Raw genomic sequence first — 18,783 nt, 5'->3', positions numbered from 1 at the left:
GCAGAAGCAGGGAAATGAAACTCTTGTTTAGAATAGGGTCTTAAAAAAGGTTAAATGACATAAAAACCTTTAAAAAGAAAATAGAAGACAATAGCTACTGCAGTTTGGAAATGAATGCACAGCATAAAAATGGATATTTGTGACAACACAAACAGAAAAGGGGAGGGGAGAAAGGACTAATTTTGCACAGGTGAATAGAGATAAGGTGTAATCAGAAGAAAAAGGACTATTACATATATGAAACTTTTTTCATAAACAGTAACCACAAAACAAAAATCTAGAACTGAAATATGTAACATAAAAAGAGAAAACAGAGAGACAAAAATCATAGAATACCACCAAACTAAAATAACAGAAACACAAGGAAGAGGAAACAATAAAGACACAGAGCTACAAGAAAACAAGATAAAATGGCTATAAGAAATTCTCATATCTCAACATCACTCTAAGTGTGAGTAGACTGAACTCACCAATGAAAAGGCACGGAGTAGCAGAATGAATTAAAAAACAAAAACCAATTATATCCTGCCTTCAGGAGATATACTTCAGCTGCAAAGACAAACAGAGACTCAAAGTGAAGAGGTGGAAAATGGCACCCGAAGGAAATTACATCCAGAGAAAAGTTGGGTGTAGCTGTACTTATATCTGACAAAATAGATTTCAAGATAAAAAAGTAAAAGAGACAAAGACAGACATTTTATAATGATAAAAGAGATAATACATTAGGAAGACATAAGATTTATCAATATATATGCACCCAGCTTGGGAGCACCAAAATATATAAAGCAACTGCTAATAAAACTAAAGAGAGAAACTGACAAAAACACAATTATAGTAGGGAGCTTAAATACCTCATTGACAGTTACAGATTACCCAAACAAAATCAATGAGAAAACAATGGCCTTAAATGAAACATTAGATCAAATGGACATAATCGATATTTTCAAAGTTTTTCATCCCACAACACCAGAATATATATTCTTCTCTACTGCACAGGGAACATTCTCAAGGATAAACCATATGCTAGGGCACAAAACTAGCCTTAACAAGTTTAAGGATACTAAAATCACACCAAGGATATTCAACTACAACGCTTTGAAATTGGAAATCAACTACAAAAAAAAAACAGGAAAAAACATAAATATGTGGAGATTATGTGGAGATAAATATGTGCTACTAAACAGTAACTGGGTTAAAGAAGAAATAAAATAAGAGGTCAAAAGATACATAGAGACAAATGAGAATTATAATACAATATATCAAAATTTTGGGGTTACAGCAAAAGTAGTAAGAGGGAAGTTTATATCATTACAGGCCTACCTGAAGAAACAAGAAATATCTCAACTAAATAATTTAACATTTCACCTTAAAGAACTAGAAAAAGAACAAAAGCCCAAAGTCAGTAGGAGAAAGGAAATAATAAAAGTTAGAGGAGAATTAAATGAAACAGAAAAAGACAATAGAAAAAAATTGATGCAAGAGAGTTGGTTCGGTGAAAAGATTAGTAGAATTGACAAACCTCTAGCTAGACTAAGGAAAAAAGATAAAAAACTCAAATAAACAAAATCGGAAATAAAAGAGAAGTTACAACGGATACCACAGAAATACGAAGGACTATACAAGAGTTCTATGAAAGGCTATACACCACCAAATTTGATAACCTAGAAGAAATGGACAAGTTCTTAGAAATATGCAACCTTCCTAGACTGAATCACAAAGAACTGGAAAATCTAAATAGACTGATCAACAGTAAGAAAATTGAAATGATCATCAAAACCTCCCAAAAAAGTCAAAGTCCAGGACCAGATGACTTCACTAGCAAATTCTACCTACGATTCAAAGATTTAATACCTATCCTTCTCAAACTCTTCCAAAAATTGGACAAGAGGTATTACTTTCTAACTCATTTTCTGAGGTCAACATTACCCTAATAACAAAACCTGGCAAGGACAACACACACACACACACACAAAATTACAGACCAATATCACTGATGAATATATTGATGAAAAATCCTGAACAAAATTCTAGCAAATTGAATACAACAATACATTAAAAAGATCATACATCACAATCAAGTGGGGTTCATTCCAGGGGTACAAAGATGGGTCAACATACATAAATAGATCAATGTGCTATACCACATTAACAGAATAAAGGATAAAAATCATATGATCATATCATAGATAGAGAAAAAACATTTGACAAGATACAACATCCATTTATGATCAAAACACTCAATAGAGTGAGTACTGAAGACAAGAACATCAACATATAAAAGCCATATATAACAAACCCTCAGCTAATAGCATATTCAATGGTGAAAAACTGAAAGCTTTTCCTCTAAGATCAGGAATAAGACAAGGATGCCCATTCTCATCACTGTTATTCAACAGTACTGGAAGTTCTAGCCAGAGCAATCAGTCAAAGAAATAAATTGGGAATGAAGAAGTAAAATTGTCACTTTTTGCAGATATAAGTCTATGTATAGAAAATCCAAAAGAATCCACCAGAAAACTATTAGAAACAATAAATATAGCAAAGCTGCAGGATACAAAATCAATGTACAAAAATCCATTGTGTTCCTAAATACTAACAATGAAATATCAGAAAAGGAAATGAAAACAACTCCATATTTAATTGCAACAAAAAGAATGAAATACCTAGGAATAAACAAAGGAAGTGAAGAACCTATATACTGCAAACTATAAGACACTATTAAAAGAAATTGAAGAAGACACACAAAAAAATGGAAAGATATTCTGTGTTCATGGATTGGAAGAATCAACATAGTTAAAATGGCCATATTACCTAAAGCAACACATAGATTTAATGCAATCCCCATTAAAATCCCAATGTCATTTTTCAAAGAAATATAAAAAAAAGACATCAAATTTGTACAAAAATCACAAAAGACCTTGAATAGTCAAAGCAATCCTGAGAAAAAAAAGAACAAAGCTAGAGGTATCATACTCTCTGACTTTAAATTATACTACAAAACTATAATAATTAAAACAGTATGGTAGTGACAGAAGAACAGACTCACAGATCAATGGAACAGAGCTGAGAACTCCAAAATAAACATGATTTTGGGCAACGAATTTTCAACAAAGGGACGAAAAACATACAATGGAGAAAAGAAAGCCTCTTCAATAAATGGTGATGGTAAAACAATTTCATGAACTTGATCCCAAAGGCAAGGGAAACAAAACAAAACAAAACAATCAACAAATGGGACTACATCAAACTAAAAAGTTTTTGCACAGCAATGGAAACATCAATAAAAGAAAAAGACAACCTACTGAATGATACACTGATAAGGGGTTAATATCCAAAATACATAAGGAACTCATACAACTTAACACCAAAAAGACAACCCTATTCAAAATGGGCAGAGGACCTGACAGACATTTTTCCCAGGAAGACATACTAATAGCCAACAATTATATGAAAAGATGCTCAACTTCAATAGCTTTAAGGGAAATGCAGATCAAAACCAAAATAATACACTACCTCTCACATCTGTCAGAATGGCTATTATCAATAAGACAAGAAATAGCAAGCACTGGAGAGGATGTGGAGAAAAAGAAACGCTCATACAAACACAATAGGAATGTAATTTGGTACAGCCAGTATGAAAAATAGTATGGAGGTTTTTCAAAAAATGAAGAACAGAGCTACTATATGATCCAGCAATCCATCTTCTGGGTACCTACATGAAAAATCTAAAAACAGCTATTCGTAAAGATTTATGTACTCCTATGTTCATTGCAGCATTATACACAGTAGCCGAGACATAGAAACAATCTAAATGTCCCTCAAGGGATGACTGGATTAAGACGATGTGGTACATTTTTACAATGGAATACTACTCAGCCATAAGGATGAAATACTGGCATTTGGAACAACATAGGTGGATCTTGAGAAAATCATGCTAAGCAAAATAAGTCAGATAGAAAAAACAGGAACCATATCATTTCACTCATAGGTGGGATATAAAACAGAAAGCAACAAAGGAACAAACAAAACAAACTCATAGACACAGACAACAGAAGAGTGGTTACCAGAAGGGAAAGGATGTGGTGGAAGGATGAAGAGAGCAAAGGGGGTCAAATACATGGTGACAGACAGACAGACAGACTAAACTTTGGGTGGTGAGCACACAATGTAATATACAGATGATATATTATAGAATTGTACAACTTGAAACTCAGAAAATGTTATTAACCAATGTCACCTCAATAAATTTAATTTAAAAAACTGTTAAGAGGTAAAAAAACAAATTCAGCGAAGTTACAGGATACAAGATCAACACACAAAAACCAGTTTTTACTTCTATATAATAGCAAAAAATCCATAATGGACAACTTTGAGAGTTAAAAACTCCAGGGGGACCCAGTCATGGGGGTTTCTCACAATATTGTGAGATTTACCACCAGGAACTTGACCAGGATCCTACAATATCAGAGAAAAATCTCCTTGTGATTCTGGCAAGGGGAGGAAAAAAGGTACCATTTAGAAATATGCCAAAGCACTTCTTAATACGGCCTACTCTCAGGAAAACTAGTTAATCAGAGCCTACGAGGTTATTATCAGAGATAAGAGAAATACTCCAGCACACTCTAGCCATCCTGACCCACATAATGGGAGATAAAAAACAGAGAAATACTTGTGAAGTTCACTGTCCAGGGGCATAGGGTGGTGAAAAGACTGAGACCTAATCACAGAGCTATAGAATGCACATTTCCCCTCCCCTCATACTTCACCACATTACTAATTTACAGTAATTCCTTTTATCTAGTATATCATGTCTGGCTATAAAGGAAAACTTACAAGGTATACCAAATGACAAAAAGCACAATTTGAAAAGACAGAGCAAGCATCAGAACCAGACATGGCAGGGATGTTGGAATTACCAAACCAGGAATTTGAAACAAATATGATTAATATGCTAAGAGCTCTAATGGATAGACAGTGTACAAGAACAGATGTGCAATGTAAGTACACAGAAATTCTAAGAAAGCACTAAAAGTAAATGCTAGAGAGATCAAATGCCATAATACAAACAAAGAATGCATTTGATGGGACAGAGAACCTCAGAGTTTGAAGATATCTTAATAGAAACTTTGAAAACCAAGAAGCAAAGAGAACAAAGACTGAAACAACAACAACAAAAACAGAACAGCATATCCAAGCACTCTGGGACAACTACAGGAGTTATAATATACATATTTTAGGAATACAAGAAGAAAAAGAGAAAAGAATAGAAGAAATATTTGAAACAATGACAATGTCAGACACCAAACCACAGATCCAGGAAGTTCAGAGACCAACAAGCAGGACAAATGCCCCAAAACAACACCTAGGCATATCATTTCAAACTACAGAAAATCTAAGATAAATTTAAAAATCCTAAAAGCCAGAGGTAAAAAACACCTTACCTATAGAGGAACAATGGTAGGAATTAAATCCAACTTCTCAGAAACCATGCAAGCAAAAAGAGTGAAGCGAAATATTTACAGTAATAAGAGAAAAAAACACCAACTTATTTTTCTGTATCTTGTGAAATTATCCTTCAAAAGTGAAGGAGAAATAACTTTCTCAGACAAAAATTGAGAAAAATTGTTGCCAGTAGAACTGCCTTGCAAGAAATGTTAAAAGTAGTTCTTGAGAGAGAAGGAAAATAATATAGATCAGAAATTTGAATCTACATAAAGAAAAGAAGACCATCGAATAAGGAATAAGTGAAAAAATAAACAATTTTTATTTTCCTTATTCTTAATTGCTCTAACAAATAACTATTCATTCAAAATAACAACAGTTACAATGTATTTGATTATGTATTAGTTGTAAATATATATTGCACTCTACAGCAACCACTAAAAAAATTAAAAAAACAACAACTATAACTTATATCTTAAGGAGACAAAATAAAATCACATAAATTGCTCAATTAAAATCACAAAAGGCAGAAAAAGAGTGCAGACCAAAAACCCCCACAAAGAACAAGGGCAATAAATAGAAAACAGTAACAAATATGGTGGATATTAATCCAATTATAGCAATAATCACTTGGATTTCAATTGTCTAAATGTACCAATTAAAAGACTGATTTGTCAGAGTGGATCGAAAAATAAAACCCAACTAACTATATGTTGTCTACAAGAAACCCATTTTAAATATAAATTGAAAGTAAATGGGTAGAGAAAAATATACCATGCTAATACTAATCAAAAGAAAACAAGAGTAGCTATATTAACTTCAGACAGAGCAGACTTCAAAGTAAGGAAATTTATCAGAAATAAATAAGGGCATTATGATAGAGGGGTCAATTCTCCAAGAGGGTATAACAATACTTAACATGTATATGCCTAATAACAGAGCATTGAGCTATGTGAGGCAAAAACTAATAGAATTGCAAAGAGAAACAGATGATTCCACTACCAAAGTTGGAGACTTCGACACCCCTTCCATCTGAAATGGATAGATCCAGCAGGTAATATCAGTAAGGACATAGATGAACTCAACATCATCAATCAACTGGATATAATGGACTACTTCACCCAACAACAGCAGAATACACATACTTCTCAAGCTTACATGGAACATTCACCAAGATAAGACCACATTTTGGACAATAAAACAGACCTTAACAAATTTAAAAGAACAGAAATCATACAATGTCTACTCTCAGGCTACGATGAAATTAAACTAGAAATCAATAACAGGAAGATAACTGAAAATCTTAAAACACATGAAGATTAAACAACACACTTTTAAATAACACAAGGGTCAAAGAAGAAATCCCAAGAGAAGATACAAAATGTTTTGAACTAAATGAAAATGAAAACACAACTTATCAAAATTTGGAGAATGCTATGAAAGCAGTGCTCAGAGGGAAATTCATAGCATTGAATGCATGTATTAGAAAAGATCTAAAATTAATTACCTAAGTTTTTATCTTAGGAAACTAAAAAAAGAAGAGCAAATTAAATCCAATTAAGCAGAAGAACTAATAAGAATTAGAGTAGAAATCAATAAAATTGAAAACAAACAAAAAAATCAATAGAGAAAAATCACTGAAACCAGAAGTTGGTTCTTTGAAAAGCTCAACAAAATCAGTAGGACTCTAGCCAGGCTAAGAAAAAATGAGAAAGGGCAGAAATTAGTACTACTGGAAATGAAAGAAGGGCTATTACTACAGATCCTATGGAAATTAAAAGTATAAAAAGGAATACTATGAATCACTCTATGCCCACAAATTTGATAATCTATACGAAATGGACCAATTCCTTGAAAAACATGATTTGCCAAAACTCATACAAGAATAAACAATCTGAATAGGCCTATAGCAAAGATATTAATAACCTTCCAAAAGAGAAAGCACAAGGGCCAGATGAGTTCACTATTTTTTCTAAAAAAGAAAAGTCTTAACAACAACAAAAAAAGGAAAAGTAATAAATTATAAATTTATATTGACTTACTTTATAACTGGTCCTCAGGAAACAAGTTACCTGCCCTCTTCCTCTGCATATTGGCTCCCTATGTCTATTGTCTTTGTTTCTTCATGATTCCATTGTTATCTGAGCACATATAAAACTTTCTATACCTTGGCTCCCAATAGCCTTTTGGTATTCCAACTCCAAATTCAAGAAGAAATAATGTGAATGGTCTAGCCTGCATGAGATATTCAGTTCTGATTCAACTACCTGGTACTACTTTGGCTGGAAAAGTGTGTGGAAGAATGGAAGCATATTAGGCTCATATGCTCCTTAGACCAACCCCTACCCACTGGTCCTTAGAATGATGTCCCTACATTGTTGGGCAGGTTTTTAAAGAAAAGGTTTGAAGATAAGGTCAGATAACAGTATTAACTGTTCAAACTAAAAAGGAAAGGCAAAAATGCTTTTTAATTCCTCAAAACTTTAATTTAGAATTGATGTAGAAATAAGCATTCATGTGCAAAGGAAGCTAATTCTCTATTATAAAGTTAATTTTTAAATTACACTTAACATATATTATTCTTATAATTAAAAGAAAACTGCAAATATAGAGGACAATTTGGTGATGGACAGAGGGGATGGGGGTTAGGGGGCTAGGAGAATGGGGTGAAGGGTTAAAGAAGTACAAACTAGTAGTTGATAGATATGGTCAAGTGGATGGGGAGCATGACATAGGGAATGCAGTTAGCATTAATATATTGGCCAGGTGGAAAACCAGAGGAGAGAAGGAGCAATTAGAAGGATCGTTTTATAAACTACATAAATGTCTAACCAATGTACTGTATACTTGAAACTAATGAAAGACGGACAGATGGACGGACGGAAGGAAGGAAGGAAGGAAACTGCACCAGGAGGAAATTAAATGCAAAACAACTTTTAAAAGTTACTAAATCTTTTGGTTCCTCAGTTTCTCCATCTTAATATGAAGATAATAATAAAATGACTGTAAGGGTTAGTGAGAAAATGTATGGGAGTTTTGTGAATGTTAGCAAATATTACTCTTATTTTTTTTTTACTTGAAATGTTTAGAGCCAGTGATTTCAAAACTTATTTTTGCATACTTGTAAAGTTTACAAACCATATAATTAAAATCTCTACTAAACTACAGAATTCTATTCTATCAGCTCCTAAAAAAGCAAAGCTTTTTAAAACAAAATTTTTTTAGTATTAACAAGACACGATCTGTTGTTAAAATAACAATCGAACATACAATTTCACATATAAGGACACTCACCGTTCTGTACCAAGAATTGCAGATATAAAGATAAAGACAAGAGCTCTCAATCTAGTGCTATAATGTTTACAACTAAATTGCTGCTGTGGAAGAAGCACTCTGCCTGAGAAGTAGAGGAAGGTACTTGAAACCCACTGTAAAATTTTAAAGGGAAATAAAAAAGGTCGATGGCTAAGTAGGCAAAAAAATAATAAAGAATAGATTTGAAGGACTGCAATAGTATGGATAAAACATCATAGGATAGAAAAGAGTGGTGGAATATTATGATGATGCTTGAGAACAGGTTGAAATTTGATTGAGAAGGCTTTGGAAAAAAAACTAAGAAATTTGAATTATATATGGTAGACAATGGGAAGCAATCAGAGATTTTTAGGGAGCAACATTTGGAAGGAGACTGCAGAAAGAGGCAGGAAACACTAAAAAAAGATAAAGCATGAACTTTCTAATTAAATCTAGTTTCTGACCCCAGTTAAAATATTTTATTAGTTGTGTGAGAACAAATTACTGAATCCCTCTTAGCTTGTTATTTGTGAAGATTAATGAAATAATATATGTAATGTGGTTCGTACAATGCTTAGTAATTCAATATAACAGGAGATATATGTATCATTTAGTATGTGCCACACACTATTCCAAGATTTTTGTATGTATTGACTCATTTGATTCTCACAAAGATCCTACAAGGTAGTTATTGTTATTATCCCCATTATACATCTGAGGGAACTAAAGCACGGAAAGATTAAACGGCATTCTTAAGGTCACACAGCTACCAAGTGGTAGAAGTGAAATTCAAAATCCAGGCAGTTTGGCTCCAGTTCCATGTCTTTAACCTATGTATTATAAAGCCTCCCTAGGAAAGATTAAGTAGGTGTTTTTGAAACTGGCCAAATCTAACTTCCCAGTTAAATTTAGATTCCTCAATCCATCCTCCAGACCTACTCTGGATTTAAAGTGCAGGAATCAATCCTTAACAAATCTTCCAAGGTAATGCATAGCAAATGAAGGTTGAAACTCACTGATTTAGGTTGATAGAGCAAAAACTCAATGAAAAGAGTTGAAGTAAGGAAAAAAAAAACAGGTGAAAACGTATAGACTAATTTCTTTTTAAATTATCTTTGCTGGTAGCTTATATAAAATGAGAACAGCTGTCTGCAATCCTTAGGAAAGTACAGCTAATGTCTGATGCAGTCTTATACAAAATGTTTAAATTTCAACAATCAGAAATACTGAATGAATCTATTTTTCCTGGCTAATAATTAAACAAAAGTTCATTACCAGGGATGGGAGAGTGGGAGTAGCTTGTCTATTTTGAATATTACGAAGTCTTACTTTAAAAAAGATAGGTATACATTTGTATGGTATGGTACCCTGGTGTTAAAATCTTAAAAAGGGACATAAAAATATTTGTTCCTATAAAGCAACACAAAATTAGTCGTACAGTTTTCGATAGGGCAAGATATAAAATTTCTATACATTTTAAAGTACTTATTTATAGTTTACATTTAGGGTACACATTTAAAATATTCCCGAAGGCATGCCTTTGCTACGGAGTTAAAATTTGATATTTTAGGTAGCTCATTATTAAAAATAAAACAGAAAAAAAAAAAACACCGAAAAACCAAAACAAAGAAAACCTCATGCCGGAAATATTAGCACAGTACTTCCAAAATGACTCCATGATAACCCAGTTGGCCAATGAATGAAGGGGTGAAAAGGCAGATGTGTGGAACTAAACCTTATCCTTCCCTATTGTTAGCAAACTAAGACCTTTGTGAATCACCGCTATTACAGTAGCCAGTTTAAGTGAGCAAGAAACTTGGATTTTTGCGGTCCATGAAAAATGTCAACCATGAAAGAAAATTACCCGGGTTTTAAATACAAAGGATACTCAGATTTCAGTTTAAATCCCCACCAGGAATTTCAAAGACTGTCATTTCCCTGCGGTCTCGAGTAAAATACTACCCGTATCCCTCTTAGGAGGAATTCGGAACCACGAAGTGCATCTCTTCTTTCTAAACCTGTCCTCAACCTTCCATCTTTAATAAAGGAAGATTCTTTTACCTGTGGTAACACTTTCGCAGTTAGATTTAACTACCGCTGAAGCTTCAGCATCCGAGCCGAACTGGCGGAAATATTAAATTGCGATTACCAGAAAGTCAGAGATTAAACAAAGCTCAACCTCGGGGCTGTGGGGCCTCGGATTCCTCAATACTCAGAGTTGGTTTAGGTACGCCAACCGTCGGGAGCGCTGGTCCGGAAAACGCTCCCCAGCGCCCCGACTTCTCCGAGTCCCCACCCCCCACCCCCGAAACCCCCGAAAGCAGTCCGAGGCCCCGGCTATACTGTCCCGTCTCCCAACGCCCTATCCCATGCGACGGTCCCGCTCCTCTCGCTAGAATACTCCGTTTCTTCCCGTTCCCATCCACTCACCAAGGAGCGCGGAGCAGAAGTTCCAGAACTGCCATGTCACTTCAGTTCTCGCGCAGCGTCAACCGCGAGCATCCTCAGCCAACGGCCTGCACGATTCAAATTCGACCACTTCCGTCCGCAACCCGGAAGAAGTGCTCATCCCCGCCCCTTAGGAGGCGGAACCCGCGGCAATGCCAGAGGTGGGAAAGACCTGGAGCGCCGCGGCTGTGCTCCCGTGTGGTGCTGTCCCGGCTGTGCCCGCCTCACTTCAGTTCCTTTTGTCTCGCTTCCTAGTTAGGTCCCCCGAGCAGTCCGGGCGCGGGATCAGTGTTTCTGTCTGTGGCTCTTGAAAGGATCCTCGTTTCTGAAATAGAGACTTCCTTCAAGGAGTGGAGAGAATAAAAGCACTAACAGAGCCCGGACGGTTTTACTCTTCATTATCATAGCATAAACAACAGCAACAGCAAGAAGTGAAAACGAACAAAAAGAAAACCTCCCCATACTTAGTACAGGGTTTCCCTAGGCCTCCTTAGTTCTATACCTGCAGAGACAGGACTTTTAACCTCTTTCCCTCCTGCGTTTGAGGAAGACAAAAAGCCAAGTGCACTAATCACCCTTATTCCAGCCACAAACTGAAAATACGTGGTAGGACCAGTCTTGATCCCAAATAAAAGTTTTGAGGATAAGTGTTAGAAAGCGACAATTTTTTTTCTCTCTGATAAGAGACCATTTACAAGATTGTAACGTAGTTCTGTGAGATTCTTTATCAACTATCACGCAATACATTCTTGATCGAAAACGCCTCAAACTTCTGAAAGGATACATTTGGGAACTTTAAGAAAGGAAAGGAAGGACTGAATATGTTCTTAAGCTTAAAAAAAAAAAAAGAAAAGAAAAACTAAACGACTGCTCTTGATGTTGTCACCAGTTCACCCTGATATCTAATAGCATTGATTTACCTAAACTAATCAGTTCAAACCAAGCCGTGATAGAACATTTTAAGCCTCTGTCAAAACTGCAATTTGAAAGACAGTAGATTCTGGGAATTTATTTTACAGATATTCTAACACAAAGAGGTACAAAGCTATTAACTGATGTATTGTTTTTAACAGTGGAAAATAGAAAATAACCTGAGCGTCTATCAATAAGGAAATAAGTTTTGACTTTAGGATCTGATATACTGATACTGTGCAGGCACTAAAAATAATGAAGTAAATTAGCAAGTAGTCAAATAATGAAAAAATATCAGCTTTAGAAGGACTATATACAGTATCCTTTTAAAGAATATGTACGTGTATGGCATGCAATTTTTCTGGACGGGTAGATAAACTGTAAAATGTTATCTCTGGGAGTCAGAGATAATTGGGGTACATCTGTACTATTAGGAGACTTCACAAAGCTGTGTTGCTTTGCCCCTTAAACTGCTGCCTCTGAAATTAGGGCTATTGAAACTCCAAGAACATACAAATTACAATGAAGAATGATATTATTTAATTAGAAAAGTAACAACATTCCGCTATACAGTAATGCTGATAAACCTGGCCTTGCAACATGGCACTCATTCTTACATTCACACTTGCCTAGAATCAGTACACTGTTGGAGTAAATTGTCCTTTACAGTAGCTCATTCCTCCCCTGGGTTAGCCATATTAAATCTTTGGTAACCTTTTCTGCCTTTCATATGAGTCAGAATTACTTGATCCTCATCTCTTATCCAACTTGAATGAAATACTTGACCCATACTTTTGGTAGATTCTGGTCTCCCATTCTTACACCCCAATAGATAAATTTCTAGCTTTTTGCCCTTAAAGCACTCCTTATCAATCCTTATCAATATTCTGCCTGGTACCCACAGTCGCCTCACCTAACTACTCCCCTGACAAGTCACCATCCCTGAGATTTGGGAATAAAACTTTTTATTACATTAATTTTCCTGCTACCTAGAAACCTAGAGTCATACAATGAGAAATGTACTTCTAGAAGGGACAATTAAAAAGTCTGATCAGAGGTCAACTCAGATTCTTATAAAAGGATACCTAGCCAAGAAACAGAATGGGTGTGGGGGGCGGGTAGGGAGGGGTTAGGTAGATGGGGAAGTGTCACTTTTATGTTTCCTGGTCTTACTTTCACACTAATTTCTTCAACATCTTTTATTATATCATTATAGGCTTAATATAATATCAAACTACTCCCTTACAAAAAAAGGTACTTCTTTTGGAGATTGTGCTAGAGGAGCAACAAATGACTCCCCTACTCCCCACTACTACTATCACTTGTATGCTATTTTTCCTCTTTTCCACTCACAATGGTGCTAAAACAACTAAAAGACAGGGGGTGGAAGGGTAGGGGTGGAGGAGAACAACATATAGGAATGGTGTCTGCTTCTCCTTTCAGGAACTCTAGAATTGAATAGGTCCCTTTTAATCTCTCTTCAGCAATTCTTTAGACCAGCACTGCCAATACAAATGTTAGTCATGTATATAGTTTTAAATTTTCTAGTATCCACATTAAAAAAAAAAATCAAAAGAAAAAGGAGAAATGAATTAAAATAATATATTTTATTTAATCTATCTAAAATATTATTTTAACATGTAATCAATAAATTATTAATGAGAAGTCTTACTTTTTTGGTACTAAGTCTTTGAAATTTGTATATATTTTACACTTAACAGCACATCTCAATTTGTACTAGTTACATTTTAAGTGTTCTTTAGCCACATGTGGCCAGTGGCTATCATATTGGTCAACATAGTTTAAAATATGTCACAGTTAGAATACAGGCTACCATAGGACTCTATTCCCCAAATTCTATTTTACTAACTTGTTTGGAAACATGGAGTTTTCATTCCATGTTTCCAAACAAATTGTCCATTTAATTGGTTACCTCTTGTGTACAAGTCTAATGAGAACACTGCACTCAATATATATATATGACCATTATTAGTGTAAGACCCCCTTGATCAATAAGTATTTGTTAAGCATCTGCTATGCTATCAGCAGTGCTAATAAATTTCTGAATGGAGTTTTCACTGTGTACACTAAAATGCTCCCTATATTAGTTTGCCTGACCAGTCCTTTTACATTAATTTTTGAACTAGAATCAAAATACATTTTAGGAAAAGTAGTTGTTTGCTACCAAATAGAATTCTTTTTCTCAAAGTCTCAGTTACATGAATGTTTTGATCTAAAATTTTAATCTAACTGTGGTTTAGTGATTTTTAAGTCAAACACACCACCTCCTGGCAGCAGGAAGCACCACCCAAAACGGTAATTTCAGGTCTCTTGTTTCAGGGTTGTTTGGAAAATAAGTAGGTTTATTAACAGAAGTGATTTGGAATGATACTGTTCCTGCTGGGTAACTGTGTGATTTTAGCAAGAAGGGCTCAAAGTTTGCTTTTAGCCAATGTGAGACATGATGTTCTAATATAGGTCAGGGGTATGACATGTTTACATTCCTCCTCTCCAGGTGGGTGTTTCAAAAAAAATAGTTGTCTTGTTTGCTCTTCTTAATTGCTATCTCTTGGCCTGAAGTGTTTACATAGAAATCAGAGCCTCTTTCCAGTTAAGAGTAACTCCAAATGCAGGAACACACATTGGTAATGCCATCCAAAATAAACCAGGTAATGAACAACATGCTTGAACTGAATCTTAAAAATTCTTGATACAATTGCTGGCAATCAAAACCGTTTTCAGTTTATTTTGTGTACTTTGATTTTTTAAAATCCCTCCCAGAATACTTGAGGAAAATGACTTCTTAAGTGAGTTGATAAATAAAGCAATTCACTTATAATAAACCAATTCTCAGCTGCATGTTTTGATGGTTGGGGTGGAAGAAAACTTTAAATTCTCACAAATGTCTGGGTCACAGAATTACCACTTAGAAAGCGAGCACTTGCTTAAAGCTTAGCTTAGAACTTTATGGCTGTTCTTAAGGGTAAATTCTTCAAGGACACCAAATAGTACAATGTTAAAGGTCTGGACTTTAAAAACAGCATAGTACTGGCATAAAAACAGATATATAGATCAATGGAATGAAATACAGAGTCCAGAAATAAATTTTCACTACTAATCTGGCCAATTTATGACAAAGGAGACAAGGATATACAATGGGATAAAGATAGTCTCTTCGGCAAGAGATGTTGGGAAAACTAGACAGATGTATGTAAAAAAAACAAAAAGAAAAGAAAAGAAGAAAGAAATTGGACCACTTTCTTACATCATATACAAAAATAAAGTCAAAATGTATTACAGACTTAAATGTAAAACCTGAAACCATGAAACTCTAAAACGCTAGTCTTAGCAATATCTTTTTGGATGTCTATTCAGGCAAGAGCAAAAAAAGGAAAAATAAACAAACGAGACCACATCAAACTACAAAGTTTCTGTATAGGGAAGGAAACCTTCAACAAAAGAAAAAGACACCCTACTGAATGGGAGAAAATATTCACCAATGATACATCTGATAAAAGGTCAATATCCAAAAATACGTAAGGAACTCATATAACTTTGCACCTAAAACACAATCTAATTAAAAAATGGAGAGAGGACCTGAATAGACATTTGTCCAAAGAAAATATAGAGATGGTCAACAGACATAAGAAAAGATGCACAACATCATTAATCATCAGGAAAATGCAAATCAAAATCACAATGAGATATCATCTCTCACCTGTCAGAACAAGTATCATCAAAAAAATCAACAAATAACAAGTGTTGGCAAGGATGTGGAGAAAAGAGAACCCTCATACATTGTTGATGGGATTGTAAATTGGTGCAGCCACTATAGAAAATGGTATGTATGAAGATTCTTTTAAAAATTAAAAATAGAGCTGCCATACAACCCAGCAATTCTGCTTCTGGGTATTTATCCAAAGAAAACAAAAACACTAATTTGAAAAGATATATGCACCCCTATGTTCATTGAAGCATTACTAGTAATAGCCATCATATGGAAGCAACCTAGATGTTCATCAATAGATAAATGGATGAAGATGTGGTATATATTTATATACAATGGAATATTACTCAGCAATAAAAAAAATACGAAATCCATTTACATGGATGGACCTAGATAGAACAGATAAAGACAACTACCATATGATTTCACTTATATGTGGAGCCTAAAAAAACCAAAAAACAAATGAATAAACAAAATAAAACAGAAACAGACCCATAGATATAGAGGGCAAGCTGATGGTTGCCAAAGGGGAGAAAGGTGAGGAGATGGGGGAAAAAAAAAGGAACAGGTCTATCATCTGGTTCATTTATGTAAGTGACTTATTAAAAATAAAGAGCCTGGACCTCAGATCCAGGCAGGTTGAAATTTAAATACTAATACCATTACTTACAACCCTCTGAACATCACTATTTATAAAACATAAATCATAACTACCTCACAGGTTCGTTATGAACTTTAAATGAGAGAACATTTATAATGGTAATTATGATTAGGCAAAATGGGCAAAATGTACAGTAAACATCCCCTCATTGTCCAGTTCCAAGGGCTGGTGGTCCACTTAGAGTCACCTAGAACTCTCTTCTCAGGTGAATCATAGCATCTTGTTCTTTTTCTCTTCAGAGCCTATGTTAAATTCCTCAGGGACTAGCTCTCTACTTTCAACCTTGGCAGTTAATCTGAGAAATGTATCCATGTTAATATAAAGAGTTAATGGATTAGCTTTAACAAACTAAAATGGATAGTGAGAATTTGGGGGTGGTCAGATGTTATATTTGCTATCGAACTCTCACTCCTCCTTTCTTCAATAATTTGAGTTTGCAAGTCTGTTATCTCAGAAGTGGCTCACGTCTTCTTTGGTATTTGTACAGTAATAGATATTAAACGTCAGTATGTGGACAGTGAAGTAATGGGAAACCAGATTTCTTATAAATGACATTAACTAATGGAAGGCATACAATTGGAAAAAAGAATGGGAACGATCATTTATTCAATACTTTCTACAGTCCTAATATTATGCTAAAAAACTATCCAAAAGTTTATTTGCTTAATCCTGACTAATAAAATAGGTGATGAAAGTAGGATTTAATGAGATTAAGTAATTTACCCAGGGCCACAGTAGACAGATCTAGATGGCATTAACTCCAGCTCACTTGCATACAAAGCCTTTCCTTTTTCTATCACATCTTAATTCACACACCCCATGAGAAAGGTGAGCAGCTATAGGAAACCAAACATTAACCTAAAACAATCATCTAATAGTTTAGTTTGGTTTTTATAGGAAATCTGTTTACTCATCTGTAGAACTGTAGGATGTTAATTTGACAAAAGACCTTAGATATCATGTAGTTTTAGGTATAAGTTTTATTAATATTAGTATAGAGAAGATTTTAGTACTAAGTTGGAGGTTGAATTAGCTCAGCGGTTCTTCAAATGTAGTCCATGAGGTCAAATCATTTACAAACAATATTGATTGTTTGCGTTATTTCACTTGCATTCTCTCACAAATGTACAATGAAATTTTCTGGAGGCTACAGGAGGTGTGAGTGATATTGCAACAGACTGAATGCAGAGGTGATGTGAGAACCTAGTTGTTTTTTTTAAACATACATTAAAGAGATTTGCATAAATGTAAAACAATGCCATGCTTCTCGGTAAATTATTTTTATTTTGGAAAATAAAAATATTTATATTAACAGGTATGGGTTCATTATTGTTATTTTTAAATGAATTAAATATCTTTTAAAAATTTTTCTTAGTTTTAATTTCTAATAAGGTAAATGTCAATAGATGTAAACCATATAAACAAAAACTTTTGGGGCCTTCAGTTTTTAAAAGCATAAAGAAATCTAAAAAGTTTGAGAACTGAAGAATTAGGTAATAGCTAAAGAATGATTTCTAGGTTTTTGATTTTTAAGGGCCAGTAAACGCAAGAAGAAGAGGAGGAGAGAGGAGGAGGAGGAAGAGAGGAGGAGGAGGAGGAGGAGGAGGAGGAGAAGGAGGAGGAGGAGAAGAAGAAGAAAGCCCTCCCCCCAAATTAAAGACCAACATCTCTTTATTTTGCCAAATATATCAGTTTCCTAGGGCTGTAGTTCACAAATAACTCATAAAACTGAGTGGCTTAGAAACAGAAATATATCATCTCACAGTTCTAATGGCATGAAGTCTGAGATCAAGGTGTCAGCAATGTTGGTTTCTTCTGAGGGCTGTGAAGAAGAATTTGTTCTGACTCTCCCCAGCTTCTGGTGATTTGTGGCAATCTTTGGCATGCCTTGGTTCCTTCATCTTCAAATGATATTTCCCCTGTGTGCGTGCCTGTGCCCAAATTTTCCCCTTTTATAAGAACAAATTTTATGTTGGATTTGAGCCCACCCAAATGACCTCATTTTAATTTATTGCCTCTGTAAAAATCCTTGTTCCAAATATGGTCGCATTCTGAGGTATGGGGAGTTAGGACTCCAACATATCTTTTTGGAAGGCACACCATTTAAGTAAGAAGATAAAAACAAAAAACCAAAAAAACTTCTTCCATCATTATGAGAAGTATCCTTTCATAAAAGGAGAGATGTTTTACCACCAAAAAAGAAAGAAACTAATTAAGAAGAGTGTACTTTAATATGCTTATCTTTTAGGAAAAATTCAATATGGTGAAATCACATTTTGCAATGGAATTAAGTTCTAAA

At 34.6% G+C, this 18,783-nt stretch overlaps 1 protein-coding gene across 4 annotated transcripts in view; it reads right to left on the bottom strand.

Moving 5' to 3' along the window:
- The window catches only part of G2E3 (G2/M-phase specific E3 ubiquitin protein ligase), a 61,138-nt gene extending 49,816 nt beyond the window's left edge, over positions 1-11,322 (bottom strand). For 3 of the 4 annotated variants that reach the window (XM_039870454.1, XM_039870456.1, XM_039870453.1), the window contains exon 1: positions 11,167-11,322. Coding sequence is in view for 1 of the 4 variants with exons in the window: in XM_039870452.1 (XP_039726386.1) it covers positions 11,167-11,201 (35 nt within the window). In the remaining 3 variants the exon portion in view is untranslated. The remainder of the gene's footprint in view (positions 1-11,166) is intronic. The other variant, XM_039870452.1, reaches the window with a different exon arrangement.
- Positions 11,323-18,783: the final 7,461 nt, after the last annotated feature.

Source organism: Pteropus medius, unplaced genomic scaffold, assembly GCF_902729225.1.
Source record: "Pteropus medius unplaced genomic scaffold, Ma_sr-lr_union100, whole genome shotgun sequence".
Taxonomy (NCBI): Eukaryota; Metazoa; Chordata; class Mammalia; order Chiroptera; family Pteropodidae; genus Pteropus; species Pteropus medius.
Note: the sequence above shows the minus strand (reverse complement) of the source record. Positions and strands in the feature narration are given on the sequence as shown.